This window comes from Antedon mediterranea, chromosome 3, assembly GCF_964355755.1.
Source record: "Antedon mediterranea chromosome 3, ecAntMedi1.1, whole genome shotgun sequence".
NCBI lineage: Eukaryota > Metazoa > Echinodermata > Crinoidea > Comatulida > Antedonidae > Antedon > Antedon mediterranea.
In genome coordinates, this window is record NC_092672.1 from 35,218,333 (window position 1) to 35,233,246 (window position 14,914).

Below are 14,914 nucleotides of genomic sequence, written 5' to 3' on the forward strand. Positions count from 1 at the left end.
AACCTAATTGTGACTGTCGCCGTGTCCCGGATGTCATCCACTTAAAGTTGTCGGAGATGATCCAAGTATAATTAATTAATGGCCATGTTTTTTATAAAATAATACCTATATGACCTTGTTAAATTTGAAGAAACCCGACCCTAAAATCCGGACAAAATGGAAAATGCTTGTCTTTGCACAATCCGAACTCCCGATTACATTCGAACGATTCGCGCGATTTTGCACTATTTACACTTATGACGTCCTATAGTCCTTTGCCCAGGTATATATATTTGTAGGCTTGTTTGTTTTTGTGCACATCAATATGTGTACAGTATTTTAATATTCAGACCTATATGTTTTCATAGTCAATTGAGTCACGCATTAGTAGTAGCCTACAAAGTGGAATAAATTATAATAATAGATCGTTTAAATAATATCATCGCGGCCAATTTCACAGCCTATCCGAATAATTAAACTAGCTACAGCTAGTATCAGTATTTAAAACAAACAAAACGCCGTCAACTCCCCCAGTCTTAATTAATTAGTAGACCTAATATTCATTACAAATTACAAAACTATTCCTAATAATTATACTATTTATCATTTTCCGTGCTTTTGAGCCTATTTGCGCGCGTTGGCAGATCAGCGCTTTTTTGAAGATGGTTGATTTGGTGTTTATTGAATGGGCGTCGGCTTCAACCCAATCAAAACGTTTTTATCTAAAAAAAATAATTTTTTTCGTTAACGGTAACCCGATACATGATCTCAACCATGTACCATCATTCTAAAAAGATAATTATTTCGTTATAAGCTACGGTAACGCGATACATTTCAACCAATCAAAATGTAGAGGACGGAGCTATAAAATTATAATTTTATGCTCGATATGATAATGGAGTTATTGTTTATGCTGCGGTAGAATGTCCTGTTCTTAACCAATCGAGTTTAAGAATAGAACTAAAACAACCAATCGAAAAGGATTGAATGAGTTACCATGGAACGATACGCTACCTCTGTCGAATAAAACGAGAAGCGGTGAAGCTGAAAGCGGTAACCGAAAAACTTCAGAAGGCGAACGCACCTTTTGTTACTGCTGTTCAGACGAGTAGTTTCCTAAACCTAGCATTTTTGTTATTTTGAAATCAATATCTGGTAAGTAAAGGTTTTTATTTTGTATAGGTCTAGTAGTAATGTAATTAAACAGGGTGAGATGATTAATTATGTTTCGTAACGATTAATTGATAAATAAATTATCATAAATTAAAATTGTCGTGACCAGCCAAGCGTTAAAAAAGACAAAAGTAACACCTTTTTCGTGGGATTTCCTGAACACCACCATCATGTTATCAATTTTTTCCTAAAATTAAAATATTCATAGGGTAGCATAGGCCTAGGGGCCTAGAATAAAATAGTCGCCTCAATCACTGCTGTCTGACGCTAAGTGACGTGTAGATAGCTATAAGGCCTGTGTTTTTATGATTTTTATTTATTTATTTTTAAAGAGCCCCTCCCTCAGAGCAGGAGTTACAATTATTAATTTATTAATATGATTGGCTTTTTTTTCCAGATATCTATCACTATGACTGAGAGAAAAGCTGTAGTAAAAAATGCTGATATGGCAGAAGAAATGCAGCAGGATGCTGTAGACTGCGCTACTCAGGCTATGGAAAAGTTTAACATTGAGAAGGATATTGCCGCTTATATCAAGAAAGAGTTCGACAAAAAATACAACCCAACATGGCATTGCATTGTGGGAAGGAACTTTGGTAGCTACGTGACTCATGAAACGAAGCATTTCATCTACTTTTATCTTGGTCAGGTTGCCGTCTTACTTTTCAAATCCGGATAAAAAAAATATTACCTGATTTGAGAGTTTAATGGACTATGGACCAATGTAGCATTATGCTGGACAATTTTATCTGAACAACACCCACAAAGATGGACAAAAGTGACCCACAGAGATGGACAAAGTGTGCCCCAAGAAATATTATTGTTAGTTACACCAGATCAAACAAGATGCAATTTGCATCTCAATGTTGAAGACTTTACAGACTGACTATATATTTTGGTTTATTCAGAAAGATTTATATATCTCTCTGGTGTATTATTGTTCATTTACATTCCCTGCAAATTATTACTACCTGTATTGAGAATTAAGGTTGTCCGCGTAAACGCAATATGCATACGTTAAAACAAGAATACAGTTTATTATACTATCCTATGACCACCTAAATAAGTAAATTCTTAAGTATACTGCTTTTTGTGTAATATTTATAATAGTTTTTCATTAATACAGTGTGCACTTCTTTGGGTGGATGAGCTGATAAAAAAAAATATCCTAATTTAAAAATGTAGGTGGCCACATTATGATGACGTTGCTATCAGACATTTTACGTCAATTCATTATATATCTCAACTCATCAGCATATAATAATTTGAAAATTAGGGAGCATAATAGAAGAACGATCGTTTTAGTATGTAGTAGTGCACGCAAAAACTCAGTATTGAAAATACTCAAAACATGAAACATGCGATAAAATGATTCTAAATTGGTTTTGAGCATTTATTACTTTGATTATAAAGCAAATTATGTCAAGTTTCATCGAACTTTTACCTTTCTTAAAATCATGTAACCAAGTTACATCATCGATGTTCTGTTTATTCAAGTTTTAGAGAAATACGACATCGAAGGGCACCACCAAGTGCGCGGACAACAAAATAAATATTAACAAAATAAATTATATTTTGTATGGCTTCAGTTTTTATTTATACTATATATACAGTATTTAAAAAAGTATATTGATATTATGATTATGCTTCATTATGGTCTCAGCTTATCTTTTCACTGATAATAATAGCCTACTGATCTGTTTGTGCTTGGTGTGTTTAAGTTTCTCATCCCAGTTTTGGTCATTTTTCCCCCGATTTTTCCCCGAAAATATGCAAACCACCAGATTTTACAAAGGGTTTTTGTTGAATGTGTTTCCATACCAAAAACTCCTATTAAAAAAGTTAAACAAGAAATATTTCTTAGTACATATCGATCGGTTCTGCATGCTGAATTTAAGCGTATTGGAAGATCTTTGGTGGTTACGCACCAACGTTTAGTACTGAGGGCGCTGTACCACTTGTATGTATGGTGTTGCCAATGGTTATCGTCGCGGATTAGTTATATGCTGCGGTAGAATGTACTGATTTTAACCAATCGAATTTAAGAATAGACATGTATTAACCAATTGACAATGATTAAATGAGTTACCATGGAACGATACGCTACACCTCTGTCGAATAAAAACGGGAAGCCGAGGCTGAGCGGTAACCGACAAACTTCAGAAGGGGAACGCACCGTTGCTGCTGTACACACACACAGACTAGCCTAGTACTTTATAAATTATATTGGCCCAGCCTAGCATTTCTTTTATTTTGAAATAAATATCTGGTGAGTAAAGGTTATTTGTATAATTATTTGTTATAATAATGTTATTATTAAACAGGGTGAGATGATTGATGCGGGGATTGATGATGTCTAAAATGAATAAATTAAAACAAATATTCTCACCGGACCGCCCTAAATTAAAAACCAATCCAGCCAGACCCAGCCAGTGCCCCTCCCCTTTTATTTGAGAGAGAGAGAGGCGACTGGAGCTAGCAACCTTTATCTGACAGTTTGTACATTATTAGGCTTAAGTTAACTGTTGGGGCCTAATCTAGGCCTAGCTAGGCCTAGGAGTAAGACTCGAGGTCTTTTTAACAAATATTTATTTGCCTAACCAGTGGGCCAATATTATTTATTAACATTTTTTTAATTAACTTTATTTTTTCAGATATCTACTATCACTATGACTGAGAGAAAAGCTGTAGTAAAAAATGCTGATATGGCAGAAGAAATGCAGCAGGATGCTGTAGACTGCGCTACTCAGGCTATGGAAAAGTTTAACATTGAGAAGGATATTGCCGCTCATATCAAGAAAGAGTTCGACAAAAAATACAACCCAACATGGCATTGCATTGTGGGAAGGAACTTTGGTAGCTACGTGACTCATGAAACAAAGCATTTCATCTACTTTTATCTTGGTCAGGTTGCCGTCTTACTTTTCAAATCTGGATAAAAACAAAGACTTGATTTGAGAGGTTATGAACTATGGACCAATGCAACATTATGCTGGACATTTTATCTGAACAAAGAATAAGTGGCCAAAGTAGTATAATTGGTGTGACAGTGGATTAAGATGCAATATTTGCATCTTAATGTTGATGAACAAAACGACTATTTTATTTTGGTTTATTATTTCATTTGTGCATTCCCTGCAAATTTTATTAGAAAATAAACTATGAAAAACTTATTTTTTGTTGCATCTGTGTTTCTTTTGAATGTCTATTGTGAGTGTAGTGAAATAGTCAACACAAGCACCGACCTTTTTATGAGGCATTGATTGATCGTTTCTGAAATCGATAGTTTTTTTCATCATCAGTTGTTTCTTGAAAAGAAAAACCCACACCGCTGCAAGAGCAACGAATTCCTTGTCAAAACTTCATTCTCTAAAGCTCTGCTTACACTATCAAACTAGTTTGACAACAAAATGTAATGTGCCCAAATATGGTAGTGATATGCTTAAATGGTAGTGATATCATATGACATCTTCATGTCCATATATAGGCATGTCACATAAAGTTTGATAGTGTAGACCTAGCTTAACACCTTATAATATAGTGTATTGCAATTTCTCGTAAATTTGTAATTATTTTATACAGTATTATAATTTATTTATTCAAATTTCTACCAATAACAAACCAAACAAATTTGTGAGGCAAGGAATGACCAAACATGTGCTGGACACCCAAAACAGACAAATAAAAACAATTTAATTACGAATTCAATTGAAAGTCAACTGTTCACCAACAAATACATAGAGATTACCATAACATACAATGAGAGAAATACACACAAACAAACTTTCTTAATAGCCACGCCATTTAAAATTAATGAATACATGTATAACAAGCTCTTTCAATTGTTACTCTATGTTATACTACTACAGTACTATTTTATAACTATATTTTTTTAATCTTTCTAAAATATTCATTCTTATTAATATATTTATTATTATTTACGGTAGTTATATTGCCTTATTATCAAATCTAAAAGTTAAAAAAAAATCTAAAATAAAACTTTAAAAAAACATTTTACAGTATTATATAATATAAAAACTATTTTGCCGCGCCTTCTTGGTCCCCGCCCATTTTTTCTTTACCACACACAACGCCCCCTTTTTATTAATCACTATTCAACGATAGAGGGCGTTAAACCGATGCGCTGTTTCATTCTTTTTTTTGCGTATCAAATTCTTTCTTTACACGCTTTGGCCGTTGTACAGTACCAGCACAATTTGGGAGGTCGTAAAATTCCGAAATTGTAACAAAATTCGGTTGAATTTAAGAATTTAAATTACACTAAATATGTCTCGAGTTGTTCGTGGACCAGCAGGTAATAATGAATGTAGAATTTATGTAGGAAATTTGCCTCCAGATATCCGTGAAAAAGAAATCGAAGAAATTTTTTACAAATATGGAGACATTGCTGATATTGATCTGAAGGGAAAGGACAAACGAGGACCACCGTTTGCATTTGTAGAATTTCTAGATAAAAGGTAAGATGATAGCCATATGCGTATTAAGCGTTATAATTCATGGAATTCATAATTTAAAATATACATAAACTGGATTCTGTATTAAAATTCAGGTGAGATTTTCAATGAATAAAATAGCCAGGCCCATCCATGATAATCCATCAGGTCATTAACACTGCACACAATGCCTGGCGGCGGTTACGTTTATGGGACTTTTTATGCTGTAACTTACTCCCACTCCCTACCCCAGTTCAGTTAGTTGTGCTACACTACTAAAGACCTAAGTACTACTACTTCCTATGCCTGTAGTATTAATTTATTAATATTAGGCTGTTATTAAAGTATTTATTTGCATATATTATTTAAAAATAGAATTTTACAGTACATGTACTAAGTAGTACTGGTACTTTTATACCAGTCGCTATTTAGTGAGTGTTCCGTTTTTCCAGAGATGCAGAAGATGCAGTAAATGGTAGAGATCGATACGACTATGAGGGTTATAGGCTCCGTGTAGAGTATCCCAGAGCAAGCCGTGGCGGAAGGGATGGTGGACACGGTGGTGGACGTGGAGGAGGTTACGGAGGAGGACGAGGAGGTGGTGGTTATGGTGGACGTAGAGATGACCGCGATGGTGGAAGAGGGAGAGGTCCACCAGCAAGACGATCAAAATTCAGAGTTTTAGTGTCTGGTATGCATAAGAAAATCAAAGAGTAAAAGTATTTAAAAGATTTCAGTGTAGTGCCCTCAAGTTAAATTGACTCAATAGCATTTTTCTTTATTTAAGGTATACTATTTAAAGAAACTAAGGTGAATTGTCATTATAGCTAAGATATACATACTGTACACTGTAACAGCATAAATTTAATAATTTCAGGTCTCCCTTCAAGTGGCAGTTGGCAGGATTTAAAAGACCACATGCGCGAAGCTGGCGACGTTTGTTTTGCCGATGTTTTCCGAGACGGCACTGGTGTTGTTGAATTTGTCAGGGAAGAAGACATGGATTACGCTGCCAGAGAATTACATGACACAAAATTTAGATCACATGAGGTAGTCTTTTTTTCAGTATTTTATTAAAAAATATTTTGGACATATCGAATTGACATATAAATTAGTAGACTTTTATTGTATTTTAAATATCTCTGTGCTTTACATTATGCTTCTCCCTCGGTAGGTTTTTGAGATACATAAATGTACTGGGGTGGATTGCTATAAAACAGTCTTAACTGATGGTCTTAACTCCCCGATTAAAGCCGGCTTTATCAGATAGACTGTCTTATTAAAGCCACTCCTGATAGACCATTGCTATAAAACAGTCTTAAATTAGACCACGTAAAGTAACAAATTGAGGGCGTATTTTAAAGACCGTTTACAGGTTATAGCAATGGTCTATAATATAAGACTACTTGCTACGTCACGAATTATAGCCGGCTAAGCGCTAAGACCGGTTATAGACCGCTTATAGCAATCCGCCCCTGTTTGTTTGTAAGGAGATACTAAAAATAACATGTTTCCTTACAGGGCGAAACTTCATATGTAAAAGTGAAAGCTGACCCACTTGGGAAAGAAGGAGGACACAGCAGGAGTAGGTCACGAAGCGCGTCTCCGCCTCCTAGAAGACAGCGTTCATCGCCGCAGTATGCTCAGCACAGATCACGATCCAGCTCACGTTCTTCGTCAAGTTCCCGACGTTAAAACACGAAGCTTCACTTAGCCTTGCTGATGCTATGTGCTTTGGTAGATGTCACATGTGAATCTGTTAATTGTTACGTACGTGACTTTTTTTATAGCATCTTGTTAATAAAGTATTATTGATATATTATCCAAGACGTAGAATCAACTGCCAGTTGGTTAGATACGATATTTTTACAAACTTTGTGTTAAATAATCTGAAAAAAATGTTTAGTATATTAAGTATGATGTAAAGGCCCTTTATAAGAAAACTTGAATATATCCGAGTTCTGTTTTAGAAATTCAAATTTTGGACATTCAGATCTAAAGAAAACTTAAATTTTTTACATCAGTCCATTCGATCATATTTGAGTTTTTGATGTTTTCTAAACACCCTTTCTTACTTCTATTATCTTAAGGTAACTTGTATAATGAATTGAAAAAAAAAATAAATAGTTCTGTAGGTTTGTGAATGGACACAAATTTCTACTAAAAATGTTTTGCTTATGTATAGTGATTCTGTAGAGTATGGGTACATTATAAGCCGATATGGGTTCTTCAGCTGGTCTTATTGTACAATATTATCCTCATGGTGTATGTCCTGTGGACATGTGCTTGATTAAGACATGAATGGTGTTTATTTTAACAAATGTTTTCTAACTTTGTACAGTGTATTAAAAATGTGTCCTTTTAAAATTTCTTTTTTGTTTTTCAAATAATTAATTGAGAGTGGATAAATAAAAAATCAAGATGTTTATTCTTTAGAAAATGTGATATCGTTTGGTTGATCATTGTGTTCCTATAAATTAACAGTGTTTCTGTTTTCATTGTTTAGGATCAATGGTAAGGATCAAAAGGACCTTCAAAGGATTTCATTTGATATTAAAAAAGGGATTAACAGAGGGATTAAGGAATCATTTTAGGAATCATTTGGAAAGGAAGTGGCAAACCCCATATTTAAGGATCCTAGTGTCGATGGGAAGGAGGAGTCCCGTTCAGATCGGCAGTAAACAAATTTATCCATTAGGAATGCAATTCTGGAACCAGGAAATCAATTCATTCTGGATCTAAGGATCAACTAGGATTTGGATTAAAACAACTACTAACCCTCCAGTTGGCACCCTTGGGTCATGCTCATACATTCATAGGTTATTGGATTATAATTTACATTTCTGGGAAAATGGCAACTGCTGGTGATTACTTGATTGTAGGACAATATTTTTCAAACCCAAATTAAATGCGATTAAAAATAATCCAAAAAACTAAATTTAGAATTTTTTTTTGAAAGTTTATTTTGAAAATCATTTCCTTTACTCATTAAATAAAACAATTTTATCATGAACTGGAGAATATACGTCTACACTATCAAACTAGTTTGACAAAAAAGTGTGATGTGCCCAAATATGGTAGTGATATTACATCATGCCCATATATGGGCACATCACATTTTTTTGTCGCATAAATTTTGGTAGTTTAGACAGAACTTTAGATTCTTTGAGATTTGCTTGGATAATGAGGATAGCAGTCTGAAATTTTGTAATTGAAATAATTTAAGATAAAAAGCGACAAATTGTTATTAAAGTGCTCCTTTCTTTGCAGCTCTTCTACAGCACAGGAAACCTTGTTATAGACCTACTTTTTTTCAGGGGATGGTCCCCTAAAAATGGGTATAGCAGAAACTGCATATTCTATCCTGTGGTGATATTGGAATTCATTTACTAGGAGAAAGGATTGAGGATTTGTAATGAATGATATTATTTTTTTGCGACTAAACTCCCCACTGAAGATTGTTATTGTTCAATATGTACTGTAATGTATACAAATTTTACGCGAGTGCAATATTAGAAAACGGAGTTACGGAACCTACAGTTGTAATCATCTCGAGAATAGGAATTGAGGAATTTCCATGGTTATGTCACGGATGAACACAAGCTGAGAATTGTTTCAGAGGCCTAACAATTATTTGTCTTTGTTGCATCCACTGTTAAAAATCTATAATTGCTACTAATGTTAGGATGATTGATTATGTCATCATTTTGAATTTAGCAAAATTAAATTTGACATCCTTCATATGTGTACAGATTAACATTGGTTTTTGTAATTGATTATTGTGTTGATGGCGTTCTTCACATGTGTACAAATTAACATTGGTTTTTGTAATTGATTGCGTTGATCAGCAAAATATTTTGTTTTGTCAAATTATTGAAACACTTACTTTAAAATCCTTTTTGTTCTTATTCTTTTTCTAGTTCATTTTTATTCAAATAACCAAATAAATATAATTATATTTTCTTCCATAGCACAGATTTATGAATGAGTGGCGGATCTAAAACATCCTCCCATCCCCATCCTTTCCCCCAGAGGGATTTAAAAGGAGCGCATACCTGCCCTAAGCTATCCTCTCACCCCCAGAGGTTGATTTAGAAAGATGTGCAAACCGGTACCGCCCCCCCCCCACCCCCCACACGGTATCGCTCAAACTGCTGCTGGATACACCTCTGATCCCCACACAGCATTTTTCTAGCTTGTCATCATAGGCCTAATAAAATTAATCAACTTGCCTGTGTTCAATGTTTTCATAGTCTACATTATTTTTTATATTCTGTAGTTATGTTATTATAGCTATATATTTTACGTACATTTTTGCCACTGACAACAATAAATGTAATCATTTTTTGAAATAAATTAAGTGGAATAATGTGTACTATATATTCAAAAGTTACTGTATAGTTAAATAATACTCGAGAAAGAAGTCATGTGTATTCATTTAACTGGTTTTAGTAACGTAATACTGTACTGAAAAATGGGCAATCCCTTATTTAAAATTTAGCTTCTACTTATACAGATATAAATCGTGAACCTGCTGTACTAACTGTATAGCTATAGGTAAATTATTCTTTTTAATCTGTAAAACGAAAGAGGGCGCCTGTCAAACAAGCAGATCCTTCCAACAAGCGGCTGGTCGCTGGTGTTACGTTTGTGTATAATTTTGTTGGATCGGTCGCAAAAGGATTATTGTTTGGGTCACAAGATTGATATTTTTACTCAATTTGCTGGCATTAATTAATTGTTCAATACGTGAAATATGTCTCGAGTTGTTCGTGGACCAGCAGGGAATAATGAATGTAGAATTTATGTAGGCAATTTGCCTCCAGATATCCGTGAAAAAGACATCGAAGATATTTTTTACAAATATGGAGACATTGCCGATATTGATCTGAAGAACAAAAGAGGACCACCGTTCGCATTTGTTGAATTTCAAGATAAACGGTAAGATAATTAATAAAAAATACATGAATTGCATATTATATAGGGCCTACTTGTATATAATTAGGTTCAATTTAATCTTCTATCTAGCTATTTATTGACTAGAATAAAGCTAGACTAGCTAGGCCTACATAACTTGCTTGTTGAATCTCCGATAAGCAAGTTTCAGCTGCCAGGTATGAAATGCCCAAATTCATGGCGCGCCACAAATGACAAATATCCAGTTTTGCAATGTTGCTTTAATTTTAAACCCCGTTTTAAACCAATTCATGTGGTCTTTCAAATCCTGCCAACTGCCACTTGAAGGGAGCCCTGAAATTATTAATTAGTAGTATTAATTAGTACTGAAATGTCCATATCTTTAATTCTTGTTTTCTATTCCAGAGATGCAGAAGATGCAGTCAATGCCAGAAACCGTTACGATTACGATGGTTACAGACTACGTGTGGAGTATCCGAGAGCAAGCCGAGGTGGTGGTGGTGGAGGCGGCGGAGGAGGGGGTTATGGAGGAGGACGAGGAGATGGTCCAGGAATGAGAGGTAATGATAGAGAGGGAGGAAGAGGGAGAGGTCCACCAGCAAGACGATCAAAATTCAGAGTTCTGGTGTCTGGTACGTAGAGTTACTGTATTTTGAATTTCCATAATTATTGCTATTTAATATGTACTGTATTATTACTTATTATCGTATAATAATTATGATTAATATAACAAAATTAATAATTTCAGGGCTCCCTTCAAGTGGCAGTTGGCAGGATTTGAAAGACCACATGCGTGAAGCTGGCGACGTTTGTTTTGCTGATGTTTTCCGAGACGGCACTGGTGTTGTTGAATTTGTCAGAGAAGAAGACATGAATTACGCCGCAAGAGAATTACATGACACAAAATTTAGATCACATGAGGTACTGTATGATAAAAGATTTAGTTTCCATCTTTTTTACAATAAAACGTCTACCTACCGTATATTTCGGTGTATAAGTCGCACCTGTGTATAAGACGCACCCCCAACTGAGAGTAAAATATCGGTATTTTTTATATCGTCGATGTATAAGACGCACCTTATATTTCATCAAAACAATGTTTTTTTAAATTGTAATCAATATTATTGTGATAATATATTTTGTTATATCTACAACGGCGTCCTTTATTTAGGTTTTTTCTTACCTAGGCTCGGCCGCGCCCAGCCTCAACAAGTTCTTTCTAACTTGTTATTCATGAGTTTCGCCGCAACATCGAGTGCATGACCGTGTGTGAAACACGCACGTGTGTGGGCTAGCCTCGCTCGATCATTTCGAGAGGGCGCACGTTTTCACGGACAATCGTATTCGATTAGTATCTATGTATCCGAGAAGTGTGTACGCTAGGTCCATGCTATAATCACCTGGAGAATATACTAGTCGAATACCGTACACCATGTGGCCACCAAAAGAAGGGCTTGCGCTTGGGGTACGGCGATCGTGCGTATAACTACTGTATAAATAAATACTATTCCAATCGTACGACGTAAACGTTTACAAATGAAATTTTATCGGAGCGCCATAATGAACAAATCTTTTCATCATATTTAGTATAACATCATGCTAAAATGACTTGAAAACTAGGCCTAGGCTAGGCAGAAGCAGGTTGCCGTTACGTTAGTTAGTTACTGTAGCTAGGCCTAGCCTACTCAGGCCTAGCAAACGAGGTGACGATAGCCTAGGCCTAGGCCTATGTACAATCTGTGTGGTGAGGCATTTATGTTCGGTGTATAAGATGCACCCTTAATTTGGAGGTCAAATTTGCGTGTCAAAAGTGCGACTTATACACCGAAATATACGGTATATGGCTGCGTGGTTAAGGAAGAGGCGCCGTATACCGTACCTAAAAAGCCAGTTCAGTATCGGCATGGGTTCACTCCTATTTCTGGTGGTGGAACCAGTCTTCTCGGATAAGGGATATAAACCGTAGGTCCAGTGTACAATGTTATTTGAGATGAGTAGGGAGTTACCCTGGTGAACTGGTTCACAAAATCACCTCTGCATCAGTGGGGATTAGCACCTATCTGATTGGACAGTCATTCATTTACTATTTACTAAAAAAATAAATAATAAAAATACTTGACATGCGAAAATTGTTATTTTTACACAGGGTGAAAATTCGTACATTAAAGTAAAAGCAGACCCAGTAGATATGAAAGGTGGTGGAGGGCGCCACAGCAGAAGTAGATCACGCAGCTTCTCTCCCCCGATTAGAAGTAGAAGACCACGTTCATCGTCGTATCATCAAGGCCAGCAGCACAGATCAAGATCCAGTTCAAATTCTTCGTCAAGTTCCAGACGTTGAACAAATTGCTGCTTTAAATGGCAATGATAATGATCTTTGTTTCGGTAGATGTCACATGTGAATCTGTTAATCGTTACGTACGTGACTTCTTTTTTTAGCATCTTGTTAATAAAATATTTTATTCAAGTTAGTAGCAAGCATAGAATTAATCAAGTTTAGCTTAGTTTGGTCAGATATTGTATATTTTGTTGAACAAGTCATAATCCAGAAAACAGTATCTGAAAATGATTATTATTTATTATGCTATTGTTAAGCTGTCTACACTGTCAAACTGTATGTGACAAAAAAAATGTGGTGTGCCCATATATGGACATGATGATGTCATATCGCTACCATATTTGGGCATATCACTACCATATTTGAGCCCATCACACTTTTTTTATCATAACTAGTTTGATAGTGTCGACAGAGCTTTAGATTAGATAGTTCCCTTGATTGAAAATTGTAAAGTATAATTGGCTAAAATGTCTACCGATTGGTGATGGTTTACTAATGAATTGTATCATTAATTACTTAGCTTATTGTGGCATGCCCATTTACACATTTTTTTTATCTGTTGAACGTTGTTTGTACTCATAAAGTGTACGTGTTTTAACCATAAAATGACCTTCGGGAAAAATGTTTTAAACTTTCTGCTAGGTAAATATGGAATACGGAGTCTAGTAATTGGTAAGAATAGGACCGAATTTATATGTTGATATTACATTATATAAAAAAATGTTTTGTAAACTTTGTATTGTATTCAAATTATTTATTTAGATTAGATAAATTAAGATATTACTTTCATCTTTGGAAACCAGTCAGTCGTTTGGTTGATAATTGTGTTCCTATAAATTAACAGTGTTTCTGTTTTCATTGTCTAGATCAATGGTAAGGATCAAAAGGACCCACAAAGGATTTCATTTGATATTTAAAAAGGGATTAACAGTGCTAAAATATTTGTTAATATTCAAATTATAAAAATTCAAAAATTTTTAATCAAGAGGTGGATTCGCTTTTGGAATACAACTATTCATAGGATTACTTTAGGAAAACGGAACCCTTTATGTAGTTCGTGGAAAGCAATTGGAGGATTACAATTTCATCCTAGAGATTCCTTCAGGAAACCACAGGGAAGTCACTGGAATTCATAAGAGAATCAACCGTGTAGGATTCACACTCCTGATAAATCTCCTAAACCTCTAAAAAGAGGAATTTTCGGATAGTTAATTCAATTTTTTGTCTTTGATAATTTAAAAAATATGTATATTTGGATAACATTTAAAATAGGATGAAAACGGTATTTACTCTGGATATGGAATTCTGCTAGTACTTTCCTCAGGATCCAAGTGGCCTTGCATTTATTTCAAAAGGATCATTTTATTTTGGATTCAATAAATCAGAATCCTATAGGAATTCACATTAGGATTAATGGAAGCCTCAAATAATTCAAAGGAAAAAACAGGAATTGAATGTCCTTATATTTCAAAAGGATCAGTGTTCGATTAACAAAATTAAGGAATAGGAATTCACATTTAGGATCAAAGGAAAAATGGTGGGAAAGCAATCGCATCAGGAAAAAATCAGTACAGTACCTCAAAATTTGATTTATACCTTCAGGATCAAATTTTCATAGAAAACGATTGGATAAGGAATCTGAAAAGGGGTCAGTATGCTCTATAGCTTATTGATGGTGACATAACTGTAAAACAATTTTATTTCAATTTTAAATGATTTTATTCTTGTAAAATAGTTTTCATATTGTGTCCATTTAACAATTTTCTTGCAGATTTTAGATTGTGGACTTCACTCCTGCAGATATGTATAGCAATCTTGTTGAATAAATTTTTGATTTTCAATTTAAACCGTTTTGTTTTGTATTAATGTCTTTCCTATGAAACATGTGGCACAAGCAAAGAGGTGATATTAAGGCGAATGCTAGAGGGCGGACTGTGTGTGCAGTGAAGGTGAATCTTATGGATAAGTTCTCTACAAGATGGATGGCAATTTTTAAACAGATTAATAATACAGTACTGTAATTGATTCTATTTTGTGAAGAAACATATGAAAA

General features: G+C 34.7%; 2 protein-coding genes across 4 annotated transcripts; both read left to right on the plus strand.

Annotated features, from left to right (window-relative positions):
* Positions 1-5,327: 5,327 nt before the first annotated feature.
* LOC140045368 (serine/arginine-rich splicing factor 1-like) lies at positions 5,328-9,925 on the plus strand. 2 transcript variants are annotated; one of them, XR_011844575.1, is made up of 5 exons: positions 5,328-5,630; positions 6,059-6,297; positions 6,484-6,656; positions 7,128-7,376; positions 8,113-9,925. XR_011844575.1 is itself a non-coding variant. In XM_072090230.1 (4 exons), the coding sequence occupies exons 1-4, from the start codon at positions 5,440-5,442 to the stop codon at positions 7,299-7,301; spliced, it is 777 nt and encodes a 258-aa protein (XP_071946331.1). In that variant the 5' UTR covers positions 5,328-5,439; the 3' UTR covers positions 7,302-8,034. The 2 variants fall into 2 exon arrangements, 1 of the variants encoding a protein (XP_071946331.1); XM_072090230.1 differs by lacking the exon at positions 8,113-9,925 and having other exon boundaries at positions 7,128-8,034.
* A 307-nt stretch (positions 9,926-10,232) lies between these two features.
* On the plus strand, positions 10,233-14,840 carry LOC140045369 (serine/arginine-rich splicing factor 1B-like). Of its 2 annotated transcripts, XR_011844576.1 has the most exons (5): positions 10,233-10,547; positions 10,929-11,155; positions 11,272-11,444; positions 12,670-12,941; positions 13,728-14,832. XR_011844576.1 is itself a non-coding variant. In XM_072090231.1 (4 exons), the coding sequence occupies exons 1-4, from the start codon at positions 10,363-10,365 to the stop codon at positions 12,862-12,864; spliced, it is 780 nt and encodes a 259-aa protein (XP_071946332.1). In that variant the 5' UTR covers positions 10,233-10,362; the 3' UTR covers positions 12,865-14,840. The 2 variants fall into 2 exon arrangements, 1 of the variants encoding a protein (XP_071946332.1); XM_072090231.1 differs by having other exon boundaries at positions 12,670-14,840.
* The last annotated feature ends 74 nt before the right edge of the window (positions 14,841-14,914 follow it).

Excerpts from the sequence above, each read along its gene's own strand:
- LOC140045368 (XM_072090230.1), top strand. The coding sequence starts at position 5,440 with ATGTCTCGAGTTGTTCGTGGACCAGCAGGTAATAATGAATGTAGAATT. Across the intron at positions 6,298-6,483 it reads ATTCAGAGTTTTAGTGTCTG|GTCTCCCTTCAAGTGGCAGT; the intron begins GTATGCATAAGA and ends TAATAATTTCAG. Across the intron at positions 6,657-7,127 it reads CAAAATTTAGATCACATGAG|GGCGAAACTTCATATGTAAA; the intron begins GTAGTCTTTTTT and ends GTTTCCTTACAG.
- LOC140045369 (XM_072090231.1), top strand. The coding sequence starts at position 10,363 with ATGTCTCGAGTTGTTCGTGGACCAGCAGGGAATAATGAATGTAGAATT. Across the intron at positions 11,156-11,271 it reads ATTCAGAGTTCTGGTGTCTG|GGCTCCCTTCAAGTGGCAGT; the intron begins GTACGTAGAGTT and ends TAATAATTTCAG. Across the intron at positions 11,445-12,669 it reads CAAAATTTAGATCACATGAG|GGTGAAAATTCGTACATTAA; the intron begins GTACTGTATGAT and ends ATTTTTACACAG.